General features: G+C 38.3%; 1 protein-coding gene and 1 long non-coding RNA gene across 5 annotated transcripts; both read right to left on the bottom strand.

The window, feature by feature from the left end:
• Positions 1-6,239: 6,239 nt before the first annotated feature.
• On the bottom strand, positions 6,240-7,044 carry LOC133719718 (uncharacterized). Its single transcript, XR_009851404.1, has 2 exons — positions 6,868-7,044; positions 6,240-6,740 (listed from the first exon to the last, which is right to left on the bottom strand). It is a non-coding gene; the product is annotated as an uncharacterized LOC133719718 (long non-coding RNA).
• Positions 7,045-8,010: 966 nt separating this feature from the next.
• Positions 8,011-10,131, bottom strand: LOC133719913 (pre-mRNA-processing protein 40A-like). 4 transcript variants are annotated; one of them, XR_009851541.1, is made up of 4 exons: positions 10,010-10,131; positions 9,799-9,863; positions 8,682-8,789; positions 8,011-8,586 (listed from the first exon to the last, which is right to left on the bottom strand). XR_009851541.1 is itself a non-coding variant. In XM_062146101.1 (3 exons), exons 1-3 carry the CDS (start codon positions 10,112-10,114, stop codon positions 9,370-9,372), a joined length of 303 nt encoding a protein of 100 aa, XP_062002085.1. In that variant the 5' UTR covers positions 10,115-10,125; the 3' UTR covers positions 9,140-9,369. The 4 variants fall into 4 exon arrangements, 2 of the variants coding, with proteins under 2 accessions (XP_062002085.1, XP_062002086.1); XR_009851542.1 differs by having other exon boundaries at positions 10,025-10,131; XM_062146101.1 differs by lacking the exons at positions 8,011-8,586; positions 8,682-8,789 and adding an exon at positions 9,140-9,502 and having other exon boundaries at positions 10,010-10,125.
• Between the last annotated feature and the right edge of the window lie 2,367 nt (positions 10,132-12,498).

The following is a 12,498-nucleotide window of genomic DNA, read 5'->3' as shown; positions in this document are numbered from 1 at the left end:
GGAGGGCGACAGATATATGTGTTCAGGCGGACCATCAAACTAGCAGGAGACCCCAATGAAACAAGTGTGGGCGGAGATGCAATCAGTTCAGAATGCTGTGGCAATGATGAATGAAAGGTTCGATAAGGTGCAACCAACAATTGACAACCTGGGCCAAATTGTGGAAGGGCTGAAGACATGCATAATGTCAATGAATGATGAAAAGGTTGGACGTGAAACTGCGGCAACCATTATTGAAGAACTGTTGCAGCAGTGCAACAATGATGGAACGGGAAGAAACTACCAGCCAAATTGCCCCATGGATGACCCAATGAGGGATGTTACAAGGGGTACATACCGTCAAATATTTTCAATGGATGACCCAGTACCTGCGGTTCGAAGCAGGGCCTACCGTCAAAATGGCTGCATGGATGACCCAGTCACCGAAGTTAGAAGCAGCACGTACGGTAAAAATGGATGCATGGATGATCCAAAAACCGAAGGTAGAAACTGTAGCGGCTACATGAATGGAATGACTTCCCCAAAATCAAACCACATGCGTGGTGAGGATCTGCTACGGAGAGTGTTGGATCGGAATTGGGTGAGTGGAAAAAGAGGAACCCGATTAGAGGTATGTTGGCAAATAATGTCTTCTATTCCAGTACATGTGTAATTTTTCATGAATAATTAAACAGTCCATTTGTACCTAAACTAACATACAAGCAAAGGGCTGATTTGAATATAAAATTCACACAAAATGGTAATGTGAAATAGGGATACAGGGGACATTGTGTGTGACATAGTCACTGATTGACTGTATAATATTGCTGATACTGTGAAGCCACATTTGGTTTAAACCATATGCAGGTCCAGGAAAAAGAAATTGGCCCCAAATGTAGTGTCCCTCTATCAGATTGGTCAGTCAGCCCACCTGCAGAAAAGACAGGGACCATGAAAAAGAAGGTGATCCTGAAAACCAAGGTTATAAAGGGAAACAAAAATGAGGGAAATAAACGCCAGCGCGATGTACCTCCAAAGAAACTCGGCCGTGCACTTTTTTGGGAAGAGGTAAAGGGTGCAACAAAAGTGCCGAAAAGGACAAGGAATATGGTGGGTAAAAACACCGGTTCGACAAGACATGCAGGACCATTCATGCTCAATTTTGAAGTTGTAAAGGAGGATGTTAAGTTATTTGACTATATCTTTATGGAAAGGCCCCTAACAGAGCCCGATTTTAGGTACAATAACTTTGCAGTACTTATAAATTCGTACTTGGTATTATTTCAGCAAACTTCGACTATTATCAATGACTCGCTGTCGCTATGTTTTACAGTGAGGTCGTTTGTATGGCTGATGGTATGCATGTTACTAGAACAGACATGCAATGTCTTGGACCAAGGGGATACGTTGATGGCCAGGTAAGTGTGGTGAATTATAATGAAACCCCCAACCACAGATGTCTGCTATTGGTGTGTTTGAACTGTACTGTTACATGTTATTATGTTACCTTGAGGATTGTAAATATCAGTGTTGGTTTGATGTCAAGTATTTGGGCTGTTGTGGTTTAAATCCTTCGTTACACTCACTGTAGGTGATTGATACGTTCGCAAACTACCTCAACGGCTACAGACTTAATAACTGGTATTTGACAAGCTACTTTGGGGTAAGATGAGACTACATCATTCGTTTAAATGTTAAATGGAAATTCTACGTCACCCAACATCGATGCAAACAAAATGGCCGCCTTATTGTTTTGTCAATGTATGCATATCATGGATTTGCAGCGCAGCTCCACTTCAAAAAAGGACGTGTCAATGAGTAATGAAGCATGGATTGGCCACACCATAACAATAGGTGCAATGTAGAGATTTAGGGGCCGGATTGGAACTTGTGACAAGGTAACCGTAATTTTTCAATGCAAAGTCTGCTTTTAGTTGCAATTGTATTCACCAATGAAAAACAGTGTAATATAATAAGGTAACAAAGTCGTTCTGGTTCACTGCACAGATATTCATTCCAATGCATGAGGAGGGGGAAAATGGTAGAGCTGGCCATTGGTATTTATTAGTGGTTCATGTTAGGGACAGATATGCCGATGTTGAGTTAAAAAATTGCACAAAGTGTAAAATGTCACCCAACGTAATTTCACTCGTATTCATTAACAGAACAGAGTTTTAATTATTTCGGGTTCGACCCATTCAAGACAGAATGTGTCTCTTAATTACAATCCCTTGTTACAAAGGAACACCATTTGATTCCATTTATAAATAAACCAATGTGTGGTTGTTTGTTTTTGCGGCTGCACCCGAATTTTGGAATGGGTTGCCTACGTACCCGGGAAGGGATCAAGCCACTCGTAGTTCAAGAGTTCCAATGAGTGAATGACCCATCGGAAGGCTTGGATTTTTGGAATAGGAATAGTGTTTAGGATGCGGTTACATCTAGATTATTTGATTCCAGATTGCTTACATACCCTTGCGGGATCAAACCACATGTAGTTCCAGCATTTGGGATTTAAATGGGTAGATGACCCATTTATTTTTGGATTTGTGTTTGGGATATTTGTGAGGGTTTAGAGCCCTTGCATTTGCTTTTGGATAATTTGGGAATGATTTTATTTTTCTGGTGTTTGGGTGAATTTGACTGGTGGAGTCAAGGATTCGATTTGAATTTGTGGTTGCATCTAGTGGGTCACTAGATTGCCTACATACCCTGTGAAGGGATCAAACCCTTGTAGTTCATATTTTTGTGGATTTTGGGTATTTGCCTTTTCCTTGGTTTTGTACCAAAAGGATTTTCATTTTGGGTTTCGAAGCATTTTTTAAGAAACCAATATTCGGGTATTTTTCTATTTGGACACCCGTAGCGTCAAGCTTCGCCGATTTCCTCAAATGGGTCCAAATTTGGACGTGGGCTTTGCTTGAGGGTTATGTCGCTTGGTCCGCCCAAATTTGATATGGGCACTCGTAATGTCAAGTAAACTCCGAGTCACACTTTTAAATTTTCGTCTGGAACCCGAAAGCAGCCTTCGAATGTTTTAGGCCGCAAATTGCTATGGGCACCCAACAGCTAAACATTTTGCTCTTTTGTTTCTCTGACTTCTTTACTTGTTTCTTTCATTTTCCAAGTCCAGGCGAACTGGAGGCGATGTCAAAAATGGAACAAGGCCACTCGTACTGATCGATGAGGGATTTGGAGGTGCAATCTCACTTAGACCTGGAGTTGGAGATGAGCCTAAGCTTTTCCAAAGCAACTGGGAGACTTCATTGCTTGGAGCTTCTCATTGACTCTACGCACAGAATAGGGTGAGTGCACTTTATCCCTTAGTTCGGTTTGTGAATAGGAAGAACTCAAAATTTTGAAACTTTCTTTTTGGTTTTCCCTATCAGTCACTCTGGGGGCTTCGAAATTGCTTCTTGGTGTTGAACTTTGGTTGAAGCGAATTTGAAAGAGGCAGTGGACACCTAACAATTATCCCTGATCAAAGACGAGCCTTCACCGACAACTCTCGATCAATCAAGTCCATTGGTTTTTGCTTGCATGCAGGTGCTAAAAGAGAAGGACACACAAGGCTGTAGCCGAGTTACAATTTGCTTTAACATACATTTTGAATTGCTGCACTCCAAAAGCATGCTCCAGCTTTTTTTGTCTCATTCACCTTGATTGAACTTTCATAATTGATTGGAATTGCACCGCCCAGCTTTTCTTCTTTAGCTTTTCGATGGCGGCACCTCTTCCAAATTCAAGCCTTATCATCTTTTTGTCATGTTCATATATTTAATTAAACCTCCATTGTTTAATCACAGCTTTTGTTTTTTGTGTGAGGTGTGTCAAATAAACCATGGATTGATTCTCAGGGGTGCTTATGATCATGGCTATTTGTTTATCACATTGTCAACGCTTCTTCATTCTTTTTTGTGTAGTTATTGCTTCTGAGCCATTCAATTGCTTTGCTAGCATTTTATTAACAAAGGCTTCGTGCAGATACCATCATTGAAGAATTTTGGCCACATCAACACCATACTGATCTCGTGTATTCCATGGCTTCTTTATATATATTTTGTTGTTTTGCTTTGTGCAAAGTTGACCACCGCCAATTTTTCAACTTCGAACAATATCATTCATATTATTGTTTCTTTGTCTTTTATTTTAAGAGACACCTACTATACTTGCTTCACTTCAAGTTTCACAGACAGGCAGAGCCTGTGGCATGGCTTTTGGAATCTTAATTTTGTTTTCGCCTAGCACCTTCGTCAACCCCAGCGATTTTGAATTTGCTTTGTTGTTGCTGAGAGTGAGCTCGGTGAAGCAGGCAGCTACGACATGGTCATCGGAGACACTACTCCGGCATGTTCATCGGAAACGCTGCTCCGGCATGTTCATCGGGACGCTGCCCGGCATGGTTCATCGGAGACGCTACTCCGGCATGGTTCATCGGAGACGCTGCTCCGGCATGTTGTCTTCGACATCATTGACACCCGAAGGTGTCGTTGTGGGAGGGCCTGCAACAGAAAAGAAGAGGTTGTGGAGATCGATGGAAGGGAGGTCTGAACCTTTTGTCTTCCGAGCTGCTTTCTCCTTCTGCTTTTCCATGCTGCTGTGCTCTGTTGTCCTCCTCTTTTTGCTCTTCATGTGGTGCTTATATACTGCACTATAGATGAGTTTGGCTTGTAATCAACCCGGAGGGTTTTGGAGTTCCACTCCAATTGAAATTGTTTAAGAACTTGTATTCCAAAAACCCGTGAAGGCTGCAGCTCTTATCTTTACAATTGCATTGTTATCTAGACTCTTGACAAAGCTAGGAGTCTGAAAACGTTTTTTTAAAACCTAAAATAGGCCAGCTTGACGACTCTAAGCCTTTTCTTTTGCTTAGAGTTCCAATAGCTATGAATCTCGTCCATTCTTTATTTTCTTCTTTTTTTTTTCTTTTTTTTTTTTTTAAATTAGAGGCTTTTAATTTTAAATAAAGCACTCACATTTTCCTGCGGTGGACGGGCCTCGTTATAATTGGGTGTGTGGATTTTTTCCGTTTCAACAGCCGAGATACTTGATAGTGCACCTGACAGTAACAAATTCATTTTCCGCTGACGTGATTCACGTGCTGTGGTGAGTTTGTTGTCGTGTTTATTAAAGCGGTCGTCGACAGTATGTCCTGTTAGCTAATCTGTATTAACAGAGATCAAGTATGTGGTATTAATAGGTGTACATTAAATCATCAATGTCTGTTTTGTAGATGGACATGCTGGACTCAATATATGGTGATGACATTGCCGACCAACTCCATCCTGACTTTGCCTGTGGAAATCTTCCATTCACTGTTGGGGGAAGTGGTCCAACACAGCCAAATGCCACAGATTGTGGGGTGTTTGTCGTTCGGAATATGCAACATTACGGTTCAGATTGGGCTGAAAATGTACAGCTTCAAAATCAATTGCCACTATGTCAAAAAGGTCTTCAGACGACAAAACTGTTCTGTCGTCTGAACGAACCAAAATGTGTCGTCTAGTACGATGTCGTGTCTTGGGCGTATCGAACGACAGAAGAGTTCTGTCGTCTGAATTTTCAGACGACATAAAAAATGTGTCGTCTGATGAGTTTTGCATTTTGGGAACATTGTGATCTGTTTCTTTAAAAGCATTCAAACAACGGTTTTGTATTGTCTGATAAACAAAACAATGACATATTTTTTGAAATACTATTCTGTGAAGCATATTGCAAGACTTATTTGTGTGGTCTGAATGCCCTTAAATAAGAAATATGAAGACTCATATGTAGTGTCTTCTCTCATACAACAACACTTAAAGGTTGTGCTAATTTACTTTACACGACAATTATATGTGGTCGTAAAGTGTATCAGAGGACAATTAAGTGTCGTTCTATGGTTGATTTGTATGACATTTAAGTGTTGTGTGAAAGATTTTTCAATTATACATATGTGATGTTGGGAAATGGTTTAGACAATAGATTTCTGTTATGTCAATCTCATTACGACGACAATTTACTGTCGTTTGAGATTATTTAGACGACAAATTTTTGTGGTCTGAATATAACAAGGACCACTAATAGTACGTGTTTTATATTGTCTGTAATCACGTCCAATCACACTTATTTGTTGTTGTTATACACTGTGCAGCTGCAACCACACATTTTGGTGTGCTTTTGTTGTAGCTTGCAGTTTGTGATGACACATTTTAGTAGTCCCCTGTACAATTGGTATGCATGCATTCTGGAAATTAAAATTGCCCATTAATGAAAGTATGAAACCATAAAATCCACATTCAAAATCATTCATTGCAATTTCCATTAATCCACTAGTATCTCATGTACACAAACTTAATCATGAACTTCAGTTCAAAATAACTCATATATACTAATCTGGATCTGAAGACAAGTCTAAATGCTTAATGAATGAAAAATTTCTACTAGACACAAGTTAATAAAGGAACTAGCTAGCTATACTGCTGTACTAGTTTCACAATCTGATCATGAACGGAATCACCCAAATCATAGAAGTGGTCATAGAAAACGGAATGGCCAGTGAGCTTGCAGAGACACAAACCTGCTGACCCATTGCAGAGACACAAATCTTTCTTGACCCCCATATAGACTTATGCTGCATATTACAAGAGCAACTAGTCTTCATTCTCAATGAGGAACAAGATATTGCAGAAAAAAGAACAAAAACCTTTGCTGCAAATCTGGTAGGTGGTCTACTCGTCTGCATTTAACTCATGTGCAGCTTAGTGAGGCATTTAACTCATCTGCAGAAAAGATACAAGCTACAAATAAAAGATCTACCTTAATTTATAGAAAAACATGACCAACAGACCTCATAAAACTGTCATAGCCAAAATCTGTGAGCGGAAGGCATCAATCAAAGAGACATACCCTTGTCTTTGGAGATAAACGTTCCATAAGAGCTGATGCAGCATTTCCCGCATTATTCTCCTCTACAAAACTAATGGTTGAATTGATTATTAATAGGACAATAATCCCAACAAAGTCTTGCCAGTCAGGACCTTCACCTTGGAATATCATTTCATTCCAGAATAAGTTACACTTCATATTTAATTTGACCTGAATTGGAAGTGCATAGCTAGTTTAAGACTACTTACTCCCCCATTAGCAAGGACAAGTGCCATAACTACTGCAGCTTCCATAACCCATGAAGAGCCCGGATATTGTATATTCGTGGAGTTAATTTGAGTGAGCAATGAAGAGCCAAATAACCTTGTATTTCCAGCGCAACACTACGACAAACCAATCATCTTGTCAGTATTTAAAAAAAAAAAAAAAAAAACAATGGAAGTAAAAAAACGTCGAGTTCTGCGACCAAACCTGAAGAAAGACAAACTTCCATCTTGAGTACATGTCAGCAACACAGGGCCCCGAGCCAACAGAGAAAAACTTCAGGACTCCACAGTTGTGACTGGAGATTTCTGCCTGCTGCTACTTCAATGCCGATGAGAGCGGGATAATACTCCTGTGTGAGAATTCATACTGACAGAATATATAAACCCCTGCAACAAATTATCCAATAGACTACATCAGTAAAAGTTATGCAAGTTCATAAAAAAATATATATAAAAAAAAAAACTGCCAATGAATATAGGCCATAACACACCGTCCCATCTCCACAGAAAATGATCGGTCCAGTGTGAGCATGGTCCATAGCGGTAACTTGACTGTCAAATGATGTTTTATGAATGGTCCTCCCAGTACTGAAATTGAAAACATGGTATATCAATGCAGAAATACCACCTATCAAATCTAATCTATTAAATTACATATATCCAGGAAAGACCAACACTACTATAGGGAAATGAAAAATGGAGTTTTCATATGCTTCGGATAAAGAAAAATGAAAAATGAAAAATAGAAAATCAAGACAGCCATATCATTTTTTTGTTAGGGCTTTTGAATGCAATGCCAACTATGATTGTATTTCATTGCATACCAATACATGAGATTGTATTCAGTCAATCAACATCAATAAACTCTGTAGTTTAAAGCATTACAAATCTAGTTCCATATTAGTTTGAGATCCCGGATAATAAGTTAATAACAATACATATAATACCACCACAACATCATAATGTTAAGAATTTTGATCAGTTAAGGTCAGATGACTAACAGAATATATATCTATTTTGTACTTGAAAAAACATCTATGCAGTTCACCAGCTATTTAGCAACTTCAATTTGTTCACTAGTTCCATCTATCTATACTATTCTTTTGGTTGATGTGTCACTAGGGGGAAGAGGCAAAGGAATCACCTGCAAGAAACAAGGTATTCAATCACAAAACCATTTGAGCTATTTACGTTTACAACTCCAGTGACTTAAAAGATGGTTTGAAATTCAACTGTCTCACTAGAGCTGCTTCCAATACATAAACTGAACCCTTATAGCACAGAGAATAACTTTCTAAAAAGAGATTGTAAAAGGAAGAAGAGGGAGGGCAAAAGAACTTGCCATCATATCATGTTTACTGCAAGGCATGTAGCTTTAATGGTAGGGTAGCCTCAATGTGGTTAAGTTGCTATTATGGCCAGGACCATAGCCGCCATAACCAAGATTAGATCTCTGCTGGAAATTGCCAAATGTCTGCCAAAAAAAAAAATTTAATTAGATAAGCACATCCCCCAGCTATGACTTGTCACTTGGTAATCATAAATAAAAATTCATATAAATTGGCAAACCTCACTATCTGTCCTCATTCTCTCAGAAAACCTATGTCCATTTCTTGCTCCACGGTTAAGAGAACTACATTAAATTGTGTCAAAGAAATCATCCTTGTTATATGCAGGCTGCATGAAACAATCAAGAAAAGATAAATAAATTGTTAACAAATTCATGTCTTCAAACAAATAAAGAGTTACCATGTGAGGTAAGCCATTATCTACCATCCTTAAATACACTCTTTAGCATTTGGATATTGATGGCCAGAAGCAAAAATAGAAGATGACTTTTGTTTCAAGCTCACAAGCAAAGTTGAACCAAATCTATGATGTAGTATTATAACATTAACATTAAAGCACATAGATTATTTTTAAGCAGCGAGATTTAATATTTTTCTCCTTAATTGATTTTCAGCCACAGATCGAAATGGAAGAACAAGATCAAGGGACTAATGTGTTGAAGTAAATAGGGGGTACATATTAACAAGAACTGCAGTTTCAGGCTCAGTTTCAACACTAAACTTACTGCGAGCTTCCTGCATTTAAAATTTATACATGACAACTGACAAAAGCTGAAAACGTCAAAGTACAATAGCCAAATTGAAAGTAAGATGGTAAAATTCATTAGAAAACAGTAACTAAATTGGAGTCAACAAGCTTGTGTGGTTTGAATTAGAAGAGGGACATGGACCTTTGAAAAATGATATTCTTAAATGATGATAGAAAGTTTTGAAATGTGTCGAAGTGTTATAATACCAGGAGATAATAAAATTCCAGAAGGCTGTGCAAATGATATGTGTTTATCGATTATCTCCTTGCAAGAGCTCTCTTCACCAATAGCACTGAACAAGAGTTGTAACATAATCATGCAATAGACAGTTAGAAAAGAACAAGGATTAAAAATATAAAGTGAGGTGTAAATATCTCAATTGAATTGAATATGTTTGCTATAGCAACTAGGATAACTCTGAGAGAGCTATAGCAAACATATTCAATTCAATTGAGATACTTACACCTCACTTTATATTTGTAATCCTAGTTCCTTTAAAACTTCCTTCATTTTCCCTAAACCCTTGATAGCAATAACAACTATTTGGACTAAAAAGGAATCGAGGTTCAGGTTATTAAAAAATGGTACCTGTACTCTGAACTAACTTCATGAAGTGATTTACAGTCCTCCCATTTAGAAGATGGAGTTATCTCCTGTAAAAAATAATGAATCAGATTGATGAATAAAGTGTGTCCTTCTCTTCACCTCCTAAAACAGGATATGTAGGAAAAATGGCAATAGTGCAGGAAAAAAAGAGTATAAAAAATATAACACAAAAAATCTTAGGTTGGCACACAACCTGCTGCACCTTGACCTTGATAGAAGATAAGAGATGAAAGAAATCATCTGCAAGACGTTTACACCTTTTAGCTTCTTTCTCCTCCTTTTCCTTCACGTGTTCCATTAGCTCCTCAAAAACTAAACTTCAATGTTCAGAAGCAAATATTGAAATTAAAAATTCAGTTTGCAAATGAAATTTCTAGAGCTGCCACAGCTTGTAGTGCATGTTTCATGAATCAAAAAAGACTAACTTTAATACAGTATGCTAAAGATCAGTGCGTGAGTCAAAAACATATGTCATTGTGAAAAACACATACCAGTAAAATAAGGGATGGGGAGACATTGGTTGTGGGATCTAATTACAGCAGCTCGCAGCCGCACACAGGAGTCATGGACCTCTTCTACATTTTGGTTGCAGAGCACATGCTAAAGTCATCCTTGCTTAGCTTGGACTCTTCACTTTTAGTAAGACACTGTTAAACATTAAGGTTTTTATTCAAACCTTCATACAAAAATATATGAAATTCAGCAACAAAAAACCCAATCAAAAGCACAAATTGACACAGCTAATAGAAGCCCAAAATATAGAACTGAATAAAAAAAAACAAAACAATCAAACACGTCTCTTTCGAAACAAGCCCAGGCGCAAATAACACAGATAATCAAAATCTTCTTGAAATAGAGGGAAAACATATATAATGAGCAATAGAACGAAAGTGATAAACTAAAACCATTATCTAATAACTATATATATATATATATATAACGGAACTAACTGTGGGAAGAAAAGAATAAGAATTAAATATATAAAAAGGTCTAACTCATAGATAGAAAATCAAATAGGCTTCAAAATCGGGTACGGGATATCACACCAAGTCGTCTTCATGTTCCCAGAGGTTCTTGAACAGGAAAAACCAAAATGATTATGTATGATAATGGAAAAGCAGAGAGACCGACAAAAAAAGAAATCAAACAAATTCAAACCCATCATAGAATACCTAGGATGATCAGTTTACTCAATTTCTGTTGGAATCGAGCATCAATTTCTTCCCGTCTCCTTCTTCTTCTTCTTCCTCTTCCTCCTCTTCTTCTGTTCTTTTCGTCTGTTTCAACAAAATTCCAAAGCAAACTGGCACCAAGACAAGAGTCAATGAATCTTCACCGTTCCGCCGCCGTCTACTGTCAAGGAGGGTGACACAGAGAGAGAGAGAGAGAGAATGAGTGAGAGAGAGAGAGAGGTCTGGGTTTTCAGTAATCGGAACACCGAATCAAGGATAAAAGGAAAAATGATATTCAATCGCCCCATCCCCAAATAGAAACAGAAAAAACTGAATCGAAATCAAACACTAAAATCGATTGAACCCAGTTGAAACCCAAAACTAAAAAACGATTGAAACCCTAAATTGCTTACCGATATCTAAATCGAAAATAGATCTACTGGTCACTGCAGAGCTCCATTAATCTGGAAGTGAAAGACGAAGTAGAGACTAAGGTTGATGAATCGAGAAAGTGAGAAGATGAAGGAGAGAGTGAGGATCGAAATATGACAGAGCTAACTGAGAAGGAGAGAGCGAGGCTGGTGTTTGGGCTTTTGCGGGTTAACGTTCTAGGTCGAGCTGAGAAGGACAGATCGAATTGAAAGTGATTTAATTGCGAGGGATATATGTCTGTCAAATAGCACAAGTCAAATAGCACAAGTCAAAATAACTTCGGAAATTTTAAAACAACCCCAACATTTAGACAACATTTAAATGTTGTCTGAATGTCACAATATTTTCTAGTCAATTAGGGTGTGGCTATTTGAGAGGGAAAATGCTCAATCAACAATTTGGATATCCCTCCAAATTTGAGATAGGAAATCACCACCTTCTACAACTACACAAATGTGTTGTCTGAATGCTCACCATTTTTCCAAATTAAACCAGTATGGTTTTAGTGTATATTCAGACGACATAAAAGAAAATTATGTCGTCTGAAAAACTCAGACGACATAAAACAAAACTTATGTCGTCTGATGCGTGTCGTCTGAAGGCCTTTTTGGCATAGTGTGCCCTTCATAACTTAATTCCATTGAAAATGCCTTGGTAAGATGATGTGCTGATATAATTAACACGTGTATGCAATATCATTCTGAGACGGAGCGGGCGAAGCTTCTGCTGGACTACTTAAGGCATGATAGGAATGAGATAACAGACTTGCATGTCAAGGCTCACCAATCCATGCTTCATTAGACGGGAAAAGGGCCAAAGGGCAAAGTTGGAAGGGGAAAGGGAGGTGCACTGAAGAAAACATAACAACATAGTGAAACAATTATTATATCTGAAGATTCTGAACAGGTAACTGACAAAAATGGCAACAGAAACTCTCCCGGTGCAGCAATGGAAAAGAACTGAGCTGGCACCTCGTAGGGGTAAGGACCGAGCTGACCTACAATTTTTTGTGTAGCCCTTTTTGTAAGTAATTCAGTTCAACTTCATAATATCTAATGCGTTCTGCATTGACACTGAA

This window comes from Rosa rugosa, chromosome 7, assembly GCF_958449725.1.
Source record: "Rosa rugosa chromosome 7, drRosRugo1.1, whole genome shotgun sequence".
Classification (NCBI taxonomy): Eukaryota; Viridiplantae; Streptophyta; class Magnoliopsida; order Rosales; family Rosaceae; genus Rosa; species Rosa rugosa.
The sequence above is the reverse complement of the archived record's forward strand: the minus strand, read 5'-3'. Positions and strand labels throughout refer to the sequence as shown.